This window comes from Accipiter gentilis, chromosome 14 (genome assembly GCF_929443795.1).
Source record: "Accipiter gentilis chromosome 14, bAccGen1.1, whole genome shotgun sequence".
NCBI lineage: Eukaryota > Metazoa > Chordata > Aves > Accipitriformes > Accipitridae > Astur > Astur gentilis.
This window is the reverse complement of record NC_064893.1, coordinates 2,910,241-2,927,953: the sequence shown is the minus strand read 5'-3', so window position 1 is coordinate 2,927,953 and position 17,713 is coordinate 2,910,241. Positions and strand designations below refer to the sequence as shown.

General features: G+C 44.8%; 1 protein-coding gene across 1 annotated transcript in view; it reads left to right on the top strand.

Annotated features, from left to right (window-relative positions):
* The window catches only part of ITGA9 (integrin subunit alpha 9), a 230,686-nt gene that overhangs the window by 1,855 nt on the left and 211,118 nt on the right, over window positions 1-17,713 (top strand). Inside the window, exons 2-4 of the mRNA XM_049817094.1 lie at window positions 6,369-6,496; window positions 7,813-7,919; window positions 14,464-14,587. Coding sequence (XP_049673051.1) covers window positions 6,369-6,496; window positions 7,813-7,919; window positions 14,464-14,587 — 359 coding nt within the window. The remainder of the gene's footprint in view (window positions 1-6,368; window positions 6,497-7,812; window positions 7,920-14,463; window positions 14,588-17,713) is intronic.

Sequence of the window (17,713 nt, the reverse complement as noted above, 5' to 3'; positions counted from 1 at the left end):
AAAAAAAACCCCATGAAGTCTTTTTAAATAAATAATTTGCTAGCCTGAACACCCAGAAGGGCTAACAGCAGCTTAATATGGTCAGCGTCAGCACTGTCAAAAGTTGTAAGGTTGGGATTATCACCACTGATGGGAAAGCTTCTCTTTCCATTTTGGAACCAGGGAGTTTGTTTTCACGGGTGCTTCAAAATCCTGTGCCCGACAGACTCTGGAATAACAAATTTGGGAGATGTGTTTTTTACAGTCTCCTTGACTCTAGTTTGCTATATGCTTGTGTGCCCGCAGCCTAAAGGTCAAGGGACAGCAATGAATTTCTCTGCTTTTAAAAGTATATGCAGCCTTCTTCCAGTTTTCTGAAGATGCTATCCCCTGTACTGGATGGGCATATTCTGAGTGCAGGCAGGGTTTTTGCACAGTGCAACATAGTGTCAATTTTAAGCCTTTAGCATATTTCTTCTGGAAAGCTTGAAAGATCTGCCCCATCTTCTTTGACATTCAGACCATCAAAGGGCTGAACCCCTGTCAGTGCCTTTAGCTATGCCCCCTTCAACTGGGCATGAAGGCTTGCAGTATTATATAGTACTATTTTAAACCCATATTTATACTGTACAGAATCTTATTTCTGCCTTCAGACATCACTTTGGAGCATAAAAGTCTCTGATTTCCTGTTTAAAGCGATTACCCGTTGCAGGTTATTGAAATACAAGAAACAATCCCAGTTATTGGATGAGCGTAGAGGGAAGTGTTTAGTAGAGGTGACGACGTTTTTCAGATTTGTCAGGTTTTTGTGTGCAAAGCTATAGAGCTATTTCCCTAACAGGCTGGGTGATTTTTATTTTTATTTTTTTTCCCCTTCTCACTCAGATGTGATATTCTGTTGAAAGGTTGAGGTATGATATAGAGAATATATAATAAAAATGTTTTCCATTCATCCCACTGTAGTATATAGCTTCTCTTAATAGTCATAGGGTTATCGATTGGTTTTGTGCATCAGCTTTCTTCTTAGCTGTGTAGCTTTTCTTTACCCAAGGAAGAGTTATGATTTCAGTTTCTCATGCCTGTTTGGCCTGTACACTACAGTGGGCAGTAGTTAAGCTAAGTTAACTTTAGACAGTAATGTTTTGGCCATTCATGGTTTGCCTGGTGAGCTGTACACTATGTGAGCCTGCAAAAATGTGGTTGATCATATCTGCTCATATCCGGTAAACCAATTCGGGGTTTGGTGATTCTTGAGGATTTATATTCTTGCAGGAGGAAAGAAAAGGGGGATATTTGGGTTGAAATATCACATCAGATAAATATGAATAGTCAGGCTGCCACACAGCCCTTGACACAGAAATGATAGTGGAATACGGTTATTCAGCCTCCACTGCGACAGTGGAGTAAGTCAGTGCCTTTGACCTGTCTGAAATGGTTAATTGCAATGGTGCTTCTGTTTAGGAGTTGGTTTTGCACGGTTTTCATCTCAAGAAAAGTTTGTCATCACAGATGCGCTGGGGTTATTGTATTTCTGACAACGTCTCCTTTTCCTTCCTTACGTGGGTTTTGTGACTGTAAATCTTGAAAGATTTACCCGGTTCCCCATCATTGCCATTTTCAGTCGAGTAAGGAACCAGGTGGCTACTTGCATTTGGAGCAGAGACAAGCTGAAGTGCTTCTGTTCTCTGGATATGATTTTGAAGCTTGGAGTAAAGACCCTACAAAGTGACCAAGAATGTTGCTTGCTTTGCTCTCCTTCAGACAGTTTAAGAAGAAACAAATGTCAATTTTGCCCCAGTGAAAAAATGTTAATAATGTGACATCTCAGATTGTTCGTTTTTAAAATACGATGTTACTTTATCTCTCTCCTTTCCCCTCCCTATGCCCCCTTCTTGCTGACACCCTCAAATCCCTCAGCAAGTCCAGGGTAACAACTTTATCCTTTCTGGCAACATGATCTGGCACGAAAAAGTAATGCAGTCGGTTTAGTTGCATGGTGTCCTGCTGTGCGTTTTACAATAAGGAACGAGTCTGGTTTCTGTGCTGTTGCTTCATTCCTCCGGCCGTGCTCTTCACCAGATTGAGCTGCCGCTGAAATAACAAAGGCTGTTCTGCATCTCAGGCTGAAGGATACGTGTTGTTAGCGCATGGTGTACTTGTGTGCAACCAGAAGGAAGGTGCGGGAACAGACCGACCATGTAGAGGCTGGGTGTTGTGTTAGCAATGCTATGTTGCATGAAAGCGATGTAGTGATGCTGTAGGTGCTGCCATGGCATTTCAGGGGACCTGGGCTTCCTGTTGTTGGTCACAGGTCATCCATCTGCTGTCCAAATAACAGCCCTCCCCCCCTTCTTGCTCTGCACGTAGTGGATGAATCACTGAGGTTTTTATTTCGAGGGCTTAGCATGTGACAGAGACCTTTCTGAAGGGAAGAACCTCAGCCGGGATATGCTGATGGTGCACCCTCCTCTGGTGCTGCTTTTGAAGTCTGCTGTGGTATGCGAGGATATTTAAAGACTTTTTCTCTCTGCCACTTAACGTTGCAGTGAGGTGAGGTACCTATACTCCGCAGTCCTTGAGCTGTGATTGCCTAATCGTTGCGGGCGTGCTGTAGGCTGATGCTTAATGTGCTTGGCATCTCTCTCCATGCCATCAGTCACTTTCCACTTTCGTTCACTGTTCCTTCTGCTAAATGCAGCACTTAATTTCCAAATCTGTATTTCCCGAGGGTCAATCACCAGCAAAGTGATAGTTACTGTTCTGCAGGAAGTAATTTTAAGGAGGTGTGGATTTCCACATGGCCAAAAAAGCTTCTTGTCATCCATTAATACTGGCTGCTGTGGCTCCTGCAATGTGATGGTTTCTGGCCACGCAGCTGCGTAATTGTCTCCGTACAGATGAGGGCATTTGTCCTTCGTCATGTGAGCATGAATTCAAGAACAGAAGGTTAAACAGTCTCTCTACCTGCTGCTCCTCATGTCAGTTCAGACCCCAGTACTTGGTTCAAAGCTCTGTGCACATCAAGCAAAAGTGACCTTAAAATGGCCCCAAACCCCACTCCTACTGCCCTTGGTTCTCTTTGATGAAGTAATCCCTTTCTCTTGATGGGGTTTCCCCTTCAAGCTGTTTTCATGCAGCTACTCACAAATATCCTAGGGGCTTCCTGCAGACTATTATGGTTGTGGTGAGAGCCAGCACTCATTGATAATCTCTGCAAAGGGTACTGCCCACATCGTAAACTGGAGAACTGCTGGTGCTTGCTTGCTGACAATCCAGGTAGTCCTATAGCAGCACTGGAAATCTCTGCCACAAAATTAGGCTATTTTAAATGAGAGTTGTTTAAACTAGTTGGAATACGTTGGAAGGTTGCATGATGATAGCAAGAGGACAGGGTTCTACTTCTGCTGGCTGTTTAAATATCTTCTGTGTTTATGCCAGGCAAGACTCCACAGCACTGAAATGCAAGAAGGCTGTATTAGGCTCTAAGGCTTTGGTTTGAAATATATTTCTGTTTCAGTATGGTACCAGAGAAAAACACCTTCTCTGGTTGCAGCGTTGTTTCACAGAAATTGCAAAGGATTTCAAAGGTGCTTTAATATTGGGGGGGGGGGGGGGGGGGGGGGAGGGAATGGATACAAAACAGGTGTTTGTTTTGCTCTATGAGTCCCAAAATATTTGGATGTAAATGAGTCTTCTATCCAGGTCTGCTGAAAAGTCTCATGACAATTAAATAGGTGGCTTTCTTCCAACAGTTAAGCTGTTACATACAGAAACTTTATGAAAGAGCAGAGGACTCTTTTCTTGACAAAAGAAATATTCCAGTGTCAAACCTTTGAATAAAACCGAAATAAGTGGTATGTGGCAAATACCAACTTGACCAAGCAAAAAGCATGTGAACCAACAGAAAATCTCCCATCTCCCTGAAGGTGACTGTCTTAGGCCACAGGCGAGGAGCATGGCTCATGACAGATAGAACAGTAGATTTGCAAAGTTTTCACCTGCTGGGGTCTAGGTGCAAGAGTGAAAGAATGAGACAAGATCCTAATATGACATAGTATGTGATGTAGGTAATGTACTGAATTTGAATGTATTTGGGACAATCCAAAATAGATTTGCTTTTGGCACACATCACCAGTTGCCTTTACTGGCTGCTTCCTTCTGCTCAGTCCACACAAAGAAAGGGCAACAGATGTGGTTTTTTTTTTAAAGGTATATTTGCTCAAGATAGCAATATTATCTGTGCTAGTAGCCTACTCGGATCATTAATTATCAGTTTTTCCCGTTCAGCTTTTTAAGAGAGAGCTGAAGAGTCTTTGTGATTTAGGCTCCTTCATCTCCATCTTGCATTCTGCTGCCCAAGGTAACTTGTGCACTAATTGCCGAAACATTTACTTTTATAAGGTTAGAGCAAAGCTTCTTTTAAACTAGAGGTCAATGTGGCTTACATTTTCTTATTGTTATAACAGGTCATAGAAACAGTTTCTTGCCATTTGCAATTTGAACTCCTAACTCTTTAAGCTACTAGTATCCCCCCTTATTTATTTTTGTTAGACCTCATGAATGTCAATAAGTGAATGACATACATTCATCGCCTGTGTAAATGAAATGATTGGCATTTGATTTTCTGCCTGCCGCCTGCCTGCTGGGATTTCCATTTGGAGCTATTATTTCAGGCTGCTTTGCGCTTGCTCCTCAATGTGTGCAGGCTTTGTAGGTTTTAGCAACCTAAGTATTTCGGACATTAATTCTTCTCACTTGTGAAAACATGATGTGCATTGTAGAGTGCAGCCCCATCAAACTTATCCAAATGATACAGCTTAGCTCATGAAACTTTGGAGAAAACGGTCGCTTAATGTAGGGGTTTCTCTTCTTCTTGTAAATGTATTTCCAAGTGCCACAGGACAGTTTTGTCGCATCCTGGGAAGCTTGTAGGCAGTGGAGACGTGCTGCTGTTTCATATAGACCAGAGTGATGCAGGAGCAGCTCTTCCAGGTGGTTCAGGTTGACCCTGGACACGTGCATGCCTTGTGGCTTGGGTCTCCCTGTGTTTACTGGGATGGGTGGTGGTTGGGGATGGAACCTTAAATTAGAGGATGGGGGAGAGGTTGCTTAAAACAGGGAAAGCTTCAGTTTTGGGGCTTGTGCTGGGCTGTCCATCTGTGCTGTGGGTGGGCTGCGTATGTGGACTGACTTTGCACTAGTAGCTCTTTATCCCTTTAGTGGGTAAACCAAGAAGAGTTTCTCCTTTGTCAGCTGCTGCCTCCCAAGTAGCAGGCTGGATCTGTGCATGCAAGTGCTGGAGGCTCAGTCTCTTAGAGACGATCACCTTTTAGTTCCAGCCCTGGGCTTAACTTCAGAGAGGATTTTGTTACATGCAGAAGCTCTGCCCTGCCTCACAGTGCAAGGGTACTGCAGAACTGGTACTGAACTACCTGGTGCTCCCCACTGCCCTCCCTGGAGCTGCCTTCCTCCTGCTTAGCTTCCCTCCTCACACTCCTGTGCCCAGATCTGGGCTCACAATCAGCTGGGAAAGATTGTCCCTTTAATGAGGAGGTGGTAAAAGGGCTCCCTTAATACTTGTGCCTCCCCTGTAATCCTCTGCAAAAAACACCCCTTAGGGCATGAGCAGCTGCCAGCTTGTTAAACAGTTAACTGGATTGTAACACAAGTGATTTAAAAGTGCTCATCATCTTTCAAGGGTACGTTGGGGAACCCTATGGTCAGAGCTTGTGCATTGGTGCTTCCCAGAGACACTAACTCTCACACAGGATTAATAGCCCAGGTATAGTGTTCACAGCTTTAGTGATAAACACGGGTTGATAGCAATGCACTGTGGAAGAGGTTTGCTCCTGTGTTGTTGGCTGGGTGTTTTTGTTGTTGTCTTTTAAAGCTGTAGTTACATAAAGTGTTCTGAGAATGGGGTGCCTCAACTTTCTAAACAAGCTTATTAATCTTTGGTTAGCTGGCAAGCACGCAGGTTCAGATTTTATCCTCTTATGGGTGTGTGTATTAGCTCTTGTGGGTTCTTGGATTGATAGGGATGTAGTTAAAACTGAAGAAAAATGGGTGCAGCTGCTCCTGTCTCTCCTAATAATTTCCTAAATGCTTTTGGGGGTGGGGTGTGGTGCTTTAAATGTGTTACAATCCTAATGGAAATTTAACTTGTTGAAGTATTTGTGGCTTTGCTGGGGAAAAATGTCTTTATTGTGTGTAGTGTTTTCAGTTTGTGAGTCAATGCCATCATTTTACAAGGTTGCTGGAGGAAGTCCTTTTGCTGAGGAAGCTCTAGCAAAGTGAACCTTGCTGTTTTGGGGTTTTTTTCTTCTTTTTTTTTTTTTTCCCCTTTTCTCCTGAAATTAATCGCTTGTTACTTTGCTTTTGGTTTCCAGGGTCTTGGTTGGTGCTCCCAGGGCAGAATCTAAATACAGCACCTCTGTTCAGTCCCCAGGAGCAGTGTTCAAATGTCGAGTCCATACCAATCCTGACAGAAGATGCACAGAACTGGATATGGGTCGAGGTAGGCAGTTATGATGCTTGGGGGGAGGGACACAGGGGAAACCAAAAAAACCAAACCATACCCCAAATGGCTAGCAATCCTCCTGACAGCTTCAAAGAGGCCCCAAGACACTGAGAGGGATTCGTCAGCCTCTCCTGACAGATTTTGAGCACTGGTGGTAAAGTTGTCATATTCTCTTCAACATTACAAAATAGCATCCCACCTGGGGCTGGTGTTCTCCCAGTGGCCCTGCTCTCTCTCTCTCTCTCCAGCAAGCAACCAGGCAAAGGTGGATTTTTCCCTGCTTACCCTAAGCTGCTGTCTTTTCTCCACCTGCTTCAGTGTGGCTTTGCAGCATGTCGGTGGGTATGTGAGTGGTTGGGAGCGCTGCTGCCTGCTCCAGGCAGTGCTGAAGTAGGGGTGCGTGGGATGACCCCAGGCAGTGCCGTGGTGGGCCCGTGATGTGTGGTGTTATTAGCAACGTGGCTATCAGTGGGTTCCCTCACAATGCAGCAAATTATTCCTTGGGTTCGCTTCTTGTGCTAAAGGAAATAAGTTTCTTTGTGAGACCCATGCTTGTACAGTATTGCACGTGACCAGGATTGACTCTGGTTTCTTTGATGTCCTGTCCCAACTCAGGGGGAAGGGGAGTCCTAAAGTAAAACTCTGATCTAAAATCTCATGCTGGATTCCAGTGGAGAGAACCGAGGCCTTTTAATATTTTGCTCTTGGTGACATGCATGTTACTGCTTTCTCTGCCTATGAAAAAGGCATGTTAGTATTGTTATCTTTTCATGAATGAGTCAAGTATAATTTATTTTTTTGAAGCTTACATGTGTTAAAACAGTATTTTGGCCAAGTTCGATTTGTCCCGCTACTGTAATGTAAACTGTCTCTTAAGGATTTGTGAATACTGCCTGACAGGACTAAAGATTTGGGCCTCAATTTTTTTTAAATGCTCCAGAACTCATTTTCAAGAGTAATTTTTGCTTTGATTGCATTCTGCAGGCAATCCCACATATCTCCCATTGACTCCATTTGGATGGATATGCAAGTAGAGCTGTGGAGATGCTGTAACAGCTGCTGGCTGTTTGGGACAGGGTCTGTCCTCTAGTATGCATTTGTATGATGCCTAGTAAGAGTGAGAGCATCGCCCTGATTAATGCATACAAGAACTCAAAATGCCTACAAGAACTCGAACAAATCAGGATGGAAGGGAAAAGAAAAGCACTGTCAGGCAGATGTTTGATGGGCAATCTCTTTTCTTGTAGGGATTCTTTGGTTGGTATTTAAAACTCATGTCTCCTTGCCTTGCTGCCTTTCTGATCTTTCTGTAGGCAATTCTAGGGGCACACTCTGTGGAAAGACCTGCCGAGAAGACAGAGATGACGAATGGATGGGTGTGAGCCTGGCTAGACAGCCGAAGGCTGGTGGAAGTGTGCTGGTAAGTCCACTCTTTTCTTTGATCTCATGAAAACCGTTGCTGCTGTCTGACTCTAATGCTAAACACGTCAGGATTAATGTGTTCGGCAGTGACTGACGGAGTCCAGCTTTACGGGCAGCATGTTCTGTAGCCCCTTTCTTCAAGCGGAAGGAAAAGTGAGCCCCAGCCATAAAGCTTTATTTATAGAGGGAGGACTTCAAAGCTGTCACACCTGACTTGTGTCACCCAAGGGCTTCCTCCTAAATCTGAGGGATTAAATCTTCGAACCGAATAAATAGAACTTTGTCTGGGAGGTACCTGCTAGTTTGTTCTTTTTGTTTAGATAGGGAATACGTGTGCATCCATTTTCCCTGAGCGTATGTATTGCTTCTCAGAACGTACAGTCAAAAATGCAAGATGAGTCTTTGTGGCAATATTTTTTCCTTATGTATAGTAATTTTTCATTAATGAGGCAGAAGAGTTGTGAGTAGAGATGCCTTAGTTGTGTGTGGGTGGCCTTGTTGTCTTTGATATGGTTACCATGCTCATAGACAGGTCAAGGAGAGCAGATGTGATCCTTAGGATGAGGAATTTATCTTTGCAAAACAACATTTCCTGTGTTGGAAAAAAAATAATCATAGAGAGCTGGGCAAAAATCTTTCTAAAATTCATGGTTATATTATGATCAATAGTTGTCTGTGTTCACATCCGTGGTTGGGTTCTGACTGTCTACCTGATTGAGTCTGTCTGCAGGAATGTTAACCACAATAAAAAAAGAATTGCAGTAAAATGTTGTGCATAGTATATGTGGCAGGCAGATTTCAAGCTCTTATCAGAGTAACCCTGACAACAATCTAATTCTAAAGACTGCTGTTTGGGTGTTGGAAACCTGCAGTATGACCCCATGTTTCCAATGAAATAGGGGATCGCCCTGGTACTTGGCATCAAACTGTCACAAAGCTGCTAGTGACAAAGGTCTTGCACAATGATTACTGTGCCAACGACATGTGTAAGGCAAGTGGACAAAGCTGCTTCACTCAAAGGCATTTTTCTTAATATGAGCTTAGAGTCCAAATGCTTACATCCTAAGTCCTTGCGCACCAACTTCCCCGTGGAGGGGCAGGTGGATTTTATACCTTTCTGCAATAGTATGATTGTCTCTTTTGGTGTACAGCTCGTTAGTGCTATAGCGGCTGGCTGATGCTTTACTTTTCTTGGATGTCTTAAATGTGTTCAGCAGTAGAGGAGGAGGGAAGAAAGAGAGGCATAAACAAAATACACTGTAAACATACAGGAGACCACAAAATTAAGCCATTCATGTAGTGTAAGCAATTCATGTTTTCAAGGGATATCCTTATCTGTATGTGTGCTCAGAGTCCTGCGTGACAACTGAGGAGTAACTTGCACTGATCAGGATAACACTACCTCAAGACAGCATCCGCTCGATTTTCCAGTCATCTGGCTGAACTAGACAAATTCTTGTCCCGTTTTCAGAAGGTAGCGCATACGCTTTTTTTAGGCAACGCTGAGACATTTTTGAAAAAATGATACCTTAAGAATAATGGTTTTGTGTGTTTAAAGGGGAACAGGTTGCAGCTGATGCTTAGGTGTCATCTCCTTAGACAAAAGCAGCAAAGGAAGGGAAAGCTGGCGGGGGAAAAAGCCGGGCAACTACCAAGGCTGGGGCGGGCTGCTAGCTGGCTGAGGGGAGGCTACAAGGGTGAAAGACATGGGCAGGCTGTGAGGGCTTAGGTTGGGGCTGAGGGGATAGAAATTTCAGACATAAAGCAGGTTTAAAAGCAAAATGTAGCTGAAGTAAAACGTGCAGCTGGTGGTGTGCTTGTTCTGCTGCAGCTTAAGCTGGTAAAATGTCTCCACAAGTTATGCTGATTTAAGGTAGTCCTAAACCAGCCCTCTGATGAGATTATATTGCCCTCCCCAAATATATTGTGTCTGGATGCTCAAGAATGTTTAAATATCTAATTCCTATTGATATTTATCACCAAAGCACTCGGTCTTAAACTAGTAGTTATACATCTGTGCACACCTGTGTGTGGACAGAGCCTGAAATGAAGAAGGCATATGGATTCCTTGTGGATGGAAAATACCTAGCTGTTTCAGGGGACTGTTACTCTGTTTTGAGATAACTTTTTAATGAAAAAGGTTTGTGACTTTCCCATAAGCAGATGGGTTTTTATACATGTGCTCCTCTAATTTTAAAGATCAGGATTTCTTTAAAATGCAGCTCTTCTTTGAAGCCTCTTTGAGAAACTGGTATTCTGAGGAGACTTGTCTGTATGCGTGTTTGTGGCCCTATCTGCTGATTTTTAGCTTTTAAATGAAATTACTAGCTAACTCTCAGGAGCAATTCCCTGTAGTTAGGAGTGTGTGCAGTCTATATTGTAGGCATTACAGCTCTATTTACTGCATCTCTTCCAGGGATTCCTTTAAGTTAAGAGTTGTATCTTTGTGGTCAATAGCCCTGGATGGATATTTTTTTTTTTTTTTTTTTTTTTTTTTTTTCCCCATACATAAGAGTAGTTGCTTTTTAAACCTGTGTGAACTATTCATGCTCTTGATGTCCTGTGTTAGAGGAATTAATCCCACAGTTTAACTGTGGATTTTACAAAGAAGTTGTTGCTTTTGCTTTGAAACTGCTTAGTGGCTTAAATTTCTGTCTTATCAGCCTTCCCCAATTGCCTGATAAAAGTACCAGCTCCAGTGGAAAGGGGTGGTAGGGAAGGTGAGGAGTGTGCAGGGGGGCTTTAGCTGGTGTTTGGTAAAAAGTGGATTGCGTTTGAACCCATATTGTGCCAGGATGTTACTGAACCAGAGTTCTATGTTTGTGTGACGGACTAAATGGAAAAGCATCAAGCAATGAGGATTTAAACAAATGAAGAAGTAAGATTAGCTAAAAAAGCTCTGAGTTTGCAGTTCAGTGGCTTCCTGTTTTCAGGTATGCTATCAGTCAATATTTGCATTAATTTAAGTGCTGCAATAATACAGCTGAGGTTGCCAGCTCCTTCCAAACTGAAATGGCAAAAGTCCTCCTTTTACTTCTGTTGAGAGAGGAACCAGGGACGGTGCATTATGATTTGGAGATAAGCCACATCCTTCAGTCTTGCTCTTCCTAAATACCCACCACATCTGTCATTACTCTGGTTTTTATCAAATGTTGCTATTTTTCATTTAAAGTAGCTGACTTACTGGCGCATCTAGTGATTGTGCGTGTGTCTGTAAAAAACCCCATCACTGCAACAAAGCCAAAGTCCTAGGAAAGAGCAAACCAGAACTGGTCTGACAGTGGCATGTTCAACAAGTCCCTTGTTTGGACTCTGACTTTAGGAGTCAGCGGAGGGCTCTATAAGGACCATGCATTCAGGTGGGTCATTTGGCCTCTGAAGTGAAGCCTGGGTGTCTCATGTTGCTTTTCCTACGGTGCAAAGCCTGTGGCTGGTGTTCAATAGGCAAAAGAGCAAAGTGGCTGCAGTTCTGAAATGGCCTATTCATTACATTGTGGTAATGCAGTGCCTGCTGTCAACAGAGACTTCCGTGTGCTTTGCCCCGAAGCATTTTATTTTGCTTCACAGGTTTGCATCCTTTTTCCCCTGTCCCATTGTGGAGCTGGACCCTGTGCCCTGGCAGCAGCTGCTGAGCACCAAAGTGTGCTGACGGCTTCCGCATTGCACAGGGGCCTGCCTATGGCTTGTATCTCAAAAAGGGTGTGTAAGCTGTCAGTTGTTTGCAGTCACCTTAGGAAAAAAAAAAAAAAAAACAACAACACAGAGAAACCTTATCTACAGCATCAAATTCAGGTGACCCATCTCTGTTCCCAAGACCTCTTCAGACATGTGCCATCAAAGAAGGAAGGCTGTGGCCACCTTTGGTAGCACATCATCTTGCCTCAGTAATGTTGAAAAATGCAGGGACTGCGTATTGTAATCCAACTAAACATTTTTGGGAAGGCAGGAGAACCAAAAGCAGCTGTGGATGATCTTTGCTGTGGATGAGCTTCTCTGTGGCAGGAAGACAAAGGTACTGGTTGCCTGGCTGCAGAGAAATGAGTTTCAGGGAGCAGGAGGAGTTGGTGCACTCCTCTCCATTGGGAAAATGTTAAATTCTGCAGCTGTGGCATGGGGGTGGCTGGGGAAGCCCCTGCTGAGAGAACCGAGGTGGAGCTCATCTCTTGGAGCTATGGGCACGAGCTGTCTGCAAACTCAGGGAGTCAGCAGTAAACTTTAGTGTGCCTGAATACACAGCATGATGAAGGTACAGAAAAGTGATCATTAAAAAGAAAAACAAAACCAAAACCTAAACCCTAACAGGTTAGGTAAGTGCGCCCAGAATTGCTGAAGCGAGCCCATAGCCTCCAGTTGATTTTGAATGTACTTCTTATGCACCAGCTCCTTTTTTTTTCCTCCTTATATTGTTCTGTCTTTCTTGGCCTCTGCACCTCACTCCTGGGCAAAGCCTCCTGCTTGTGATGAAATGCTGCTGCTCTCCTTGACTCTGTCATTTGTGCTCCTCTGGGAGAGATTAGTAGGTTAATTTATGTGGGTCCCTTGCAGTTTCTGAGATATAAAATGTCAAGGAATTTACAGTATCACAATCCTTTATTTATCTTTCCATAATTTTAAAAAATACTCTTGGTCTGTTTCTGTTTGAGTTTATATCCGGAGTTGGGGTTGACTTGACTGTTGCTTTAATGGTGTATGTCTTTATTGTACTGTCTTTAAAAGGGCTGTGCATGTGTATATTTGTGCTCGCAGCACAGATCTGTCAGGAGAGAAACTATTTCCTGGTTACTCTGAAAACGAGCGTTTCATGTGCTGGCTTTTTGTTGCTGTTGAATTTTGAATGAGTGGCGCATGGGGATTAAAATCATAACTAAGCTTCCTTAAAGCACATAAGGGAGTCCCCAAAGCTGCTCTTTGCAGGACTCCTCACGTGCATTTGGCTGTTGAGCAGAGCACCATCAGAAGGATCCTTCGCATCACGGGTGGCAGCCTGCGCCGTGCAGTGCGGTGCAGAGCTTTCCATGGCCCCTGGAGTCCCTTGTTATCCCTCTGTAATAGCCATCTTCAGGAGATACGTGCTTCTCCTTGAGTGCTGGAAGTTAGGAAAGCAATAAATATCAAAGTCCAAATGCAGCACTGCTAACAGCAGAGCAGGTTTTTGCACAATCGGTTTTGCTCTGTTTCAGTTAAAAAAATGAGAGTAGTATTACCCTTTCATGTCTTTCTGGTGTTAAGTGTATGGGAAGGGGCCTGTGTTGACTGCTGGATTGAATTTTGAGCTTCCCGGTGGCTGATACGCTTCCCTGGTCCTTTACTGGATAGGTGACACAACTGTGCCTCTCTTATGGATGTGTTTTTTAATGATGTTGAGATGCCCCCATGGGCAGCTCTGAGATGCTGAAGCAGAAAAGTGGGGTAGCACAAAGGGAAGGAAGACAGAGGGTGTCTCGTCTGGGGAGGATAGGGTCAAATGTGGGGATCACGAATGGGGCTGATGCAAAGTTTCCACAAAAAGTTTAAAGTATGCGGAGGAGATGATTTGTAGCATAGAGGCTGCTCTGTTCGTATCGGACCAAGCCTTAAATGATATAAATTGACACATCTACACTGACTTCAGTGACTTAGACCAGCTGGAGATATGGCCCAGCATGTGCTCAAGTTCAAAGCCCTTGCTGTTTCACATTTCATTTCCTTTTATTCCAAGTAACCCTGAGCATCAGACAACTTGTGGTTTGCCTGGCAGCAATGCAGTGTTAATTTTTGAAGCAAATGGGTTCTAGGAAGATGTGAACCAGGCTCTGCATTGCTTGTATCTGTGTCTGTGTGTGGCACTTGTACTGAGCAAGCGTCCAGGTGAGACTAGTTTAGCTCTGGTTTTGCAGGGTGATCTTATTCTTCACTGTGAAGAGAAAGGCACCCCGATCTCTGCAGCTCATCTGCAACTTGACTGATGTTGCCACTCTTGTTGCCACAAACCTCTGGCATTTTCACTTAAATTCATTACCAGTAAGCAAAGCCCAGCTCTTCTGTCGCCAGAAACAAGGCTGCCTTTCCCAGCGAGACAAGCCTTTGACTCGCACATGCATCCTCTGGTGGGATAACCTTCTAATATGGTCTTAGTAACCTTCTGAGTCTTAGCATCCGTTCCGATCCTCTTACGTGTATTCTCAATGTCTTCATTGCTGGTTTTCCCCCTTTTCTGGCTTGGCTGGGTTCTGTTCGTGCATTTTTAGTTAGAAGAGCTTCACTGGCTGCACAGAGTCATACACAGTGAGAGATCTTGAAGTCTGCAGCATGAGCTCTGTCTTGCTGTGAGACCTGCTGTTTTCCTAGTCATGCACCTGTGAAGGTGAGATCTGAGCTGTGTCATGAGCTGCAGAAGATAAGTGAGAAGATACTTTATCTAGAAAGAGTGGGATGTAGGGAGAGGACAATGGGGTTGTGGGGGGAAGGTGATGCTAAGAGGTCCTGTTTGTGCGTTCTCTGCCTTGGTCAGAGGGCTCTCCTGTGACTCTGGGTCAATAACGCATGTGATATGATCTGTTTAGGCATGTGCGCACCGCTGGAAAAACATCTACTACGAGACAGAGTACATCCTGCCCCATGGCTTCTGCAACATCATTCCCCCCAACCTCCAGCCCAACGGGAGGAAGCTCTTGCCCTGCTACGAAGGTAAGGAGTGTGGGGGCTGGGAGCGGGGCTCACCTCCCTTGCTGCACCCTGTTTACAGCTGCTGTGTTTTCCCTTTATTTCCAAAGCCATCCGCACTAACGCTCGTTACTGATTTTTTTTTTCCTTTTTGGTTTTTGTTTTTGGTAACATACGGCTGCCTTGGAGCACAGCTGGGGTGGTGGTTGGGTTTTGGATGAAGTTGAGAGAGTAGCACAATGACTGAACGGGTGCTGTGAGTTACTGTGTATGGTCACACTTTACTAGAGGAATAATACGTCTCTGAACTGTGGTTTTGAGACAGCAGCTCTCTCTTCCCTTATGTGAATAATCAGTAGATATTGATCTGAGCTTTGCCTCTCATGCTTTGCTGTGGCACAGAGCAAAAATCCTGAATTACATTGCAATGGGGAACCAATCTGCTCATCTTGTGGAACCACTTTCATTTTTGTGTTGTGATTTCTCAGAGGACTAGAGCGGGAGAAAAAGGGCTGCTTTAACACCTTGCTCACTTTGGGGAACTTCTGCAGCAGTTTATATTAAACTGCTGCTGTGTTTCGGGTGCTGTTTGGATCCTCCGAAGGTCTGGGTTTGGGGTGCACAGAGAGGGAGGGCTCCAGCTCTGAGCAGTGGGTGGCTGTGCCTTGTTGGTTCCGTTCCAAATCCCGAGTGTCAATGTTTTAGTTTTCCAGCTCTCTGGTACATGAGACTTGTATCGTGTTTCCTTGCCTAAAGACTTCAGAGAACAGTGTGGTTTGGGTCTCCTCAGCCAAGAGCAATTAACTAAACCAGAGGCATGAGTGTGTTTTTAGGAAGAAGATAGGATATCTCCTAAGATATCTTGGCCTTCAGAGAAACATTTGGGGGGAAGCACCCTCTTGGTTTCTCCTGTCTGTCCTGAGCATTGTCTTTCCCCTCTTGCTGTAGGAGCCTGAGGAAGCGTGGGAGTTCGGAGGCCAAGACACAGCAGGGTTTGTTGTGGGCAAGACCTCTGATTTTATTTATTTACTTGCTTTTATTCATTTCCCCCCATCCACAGTTGGCAGCAGCCAGCAGCAGGCTTGCTGCTGACATTAGTAAGTGGGAAAGGGATAAGGCAAGGCGGGGGATGTCCCGGCAAGTTTCTCAGCTGCTGGCGAGCGGCTGTGTCCCAGCTCAGCAGCCTGCGAAGCCAGCTCTGTGGCAGAACTGGGTCCGCTCCATGCCTACTCTTTCTCCTGAGACGGCTCTTCACCTTCCTCTGGGCTTTGCTTCGGGACCTGCCACCGCAAACCCATGCACCTTCTGGAGATGGCAGACACTCATGCGTTGGGCATTTCCCAGCCCTGAAATTGGTCATTATTTGAAATGTGAGGGATTTTGTGTCTCTTGACCCAGCTATGCCAGCTGCTTTGCAGCAGAATACAACTAAACTATCTAAGTCTTCCTGTTGTGAGCACTGTCCTGCTGTATTTGTCTGTCTTTTTTTTTTTTTTTTTTTTTTCCTCTCTCCCCCCTCCTGTCAGCAAAATTGGGATAAGGCCTCACACTGAGGTAATGAGCTGCAAATCATCCGATATTAACTTTATGGTCAACATGCACATGCAGTGACGCTGCCGTTGCTACTTCTGAGCCTGTGGCACTGCTCCTGCACTGCCTTAAAAGTGGGTCGCCTGAAGCTGTGGTGGGGAGGTGGTTTCTGGAAGAGATGAACCGCTTGTGTTTTTCTGTGCGTCATGTCTTCGGAGTAAAACTGCTGCTAATCTGACAGGATATTTGCCAGGAATTGCTAGAAAATAGAAATGTGTGGGCCTAGTACATGCAGAGCAGCCAGTGGAAAGTTGGCAGGGTTGGTGCAGTACAATGTTGGCTTAATTTCACTCCATGCTAGAGTGAAAATTGGAGGTTTGGGGCTGATTTTCTCTCCCCCCACCAGACATGAAATCACAAAGTATCACGAGGGATGGCTGCATTTGTTTACTCCTGGATCTTTTAGATTTCAGTAAAATAAGCTCAAAGAGAGAGACAGCTGTGGTACGTCATGCAGAGGGATTCATTGTTTGAGGTTTGCTGTGAAATAAGAATCCAGTCATCCTTGTAACTTTTTTCCTTCACTTTCTGGAAGCAGAAGAAGCAATTCGCCTCCACTGACACTGAGGAACAGCCCAAAGGGGAGAAGTGGCGAGTCTGATAGGGATAATAAGCATGGTGCATAATGCAGCTGAAGTGCTGCTACACCAAGAGCCTCTGCGGCCATTGCCGGGAGGCTGCCAGACCCATAGCTGCAAACCCTGCACCCGGGAGCGTGCCTTTGCCCGCTGAGATCCCAGCATCTCGGCCTTCTCTGGGACTTGCCATGTGTGCACGGGTGCAGGTAGTCGCGTGCTCGTTTCCAGAAGCCCCGTCGTTAGCACAGCTAAGGCAATAAGCCCCGTGAGAGGCTGGTGTGGCTGCATGGTCCACAACCAGAGCTGGCTGTCGCCTAACTGGCGAAGGGTGCAGGCCAGTCGAGTGCACATCAGCAGTCTCCATCCATCTGTGTGTGCGTGTGTGTGTGTGCACGCACCTGGAGACTGATTATTCAGTTGTATAACAAAAGTCTTGTGCCAGAAAGGGAGAGGAGTCTGACCTTGGGACAGACATACTTAATGCATACAGTATGTTTTCTCTCCACATAAAGCAGGCTTAATAATTAAAGATAAAGGAGGAAATGGAATTTTCCTGACTGGATGGTAGTGGTGCAACAACATAGTAGTCTCAATCCATCTTATTCTTGTTCGGCTTCCCTGAAAGGGCTGACAGAAGTCTGGAAGCGATTGAGAGCTAATGAGAACAGCAGCAAGCCTAATAGTTAAATGCAATCTCTCTGAGTAGGAACTAATCTGGTTTATATGAGCTGGATGTCCTTTGTGGAATAGCTGGCTTATGGAGCCACAGTCTTCCAGGCAGTGCTTTCACTTGGTTATTTTTCCCCATAGTTTTAATGGCCTTCCAAAAAAAGGGAGCTGCCTCTTCATTCCCCTGATGCATTCAGTTTGCAAAGAAGAAGGGTGGCTGTGTCTACTGTGAGAAGCAGCCCAGTTGGTGGGGAGAGATGGGGTGGTTTCCTACTCCTCTGCGGTAGGAGTTGGTGGCGGACGTGGGGAAGAC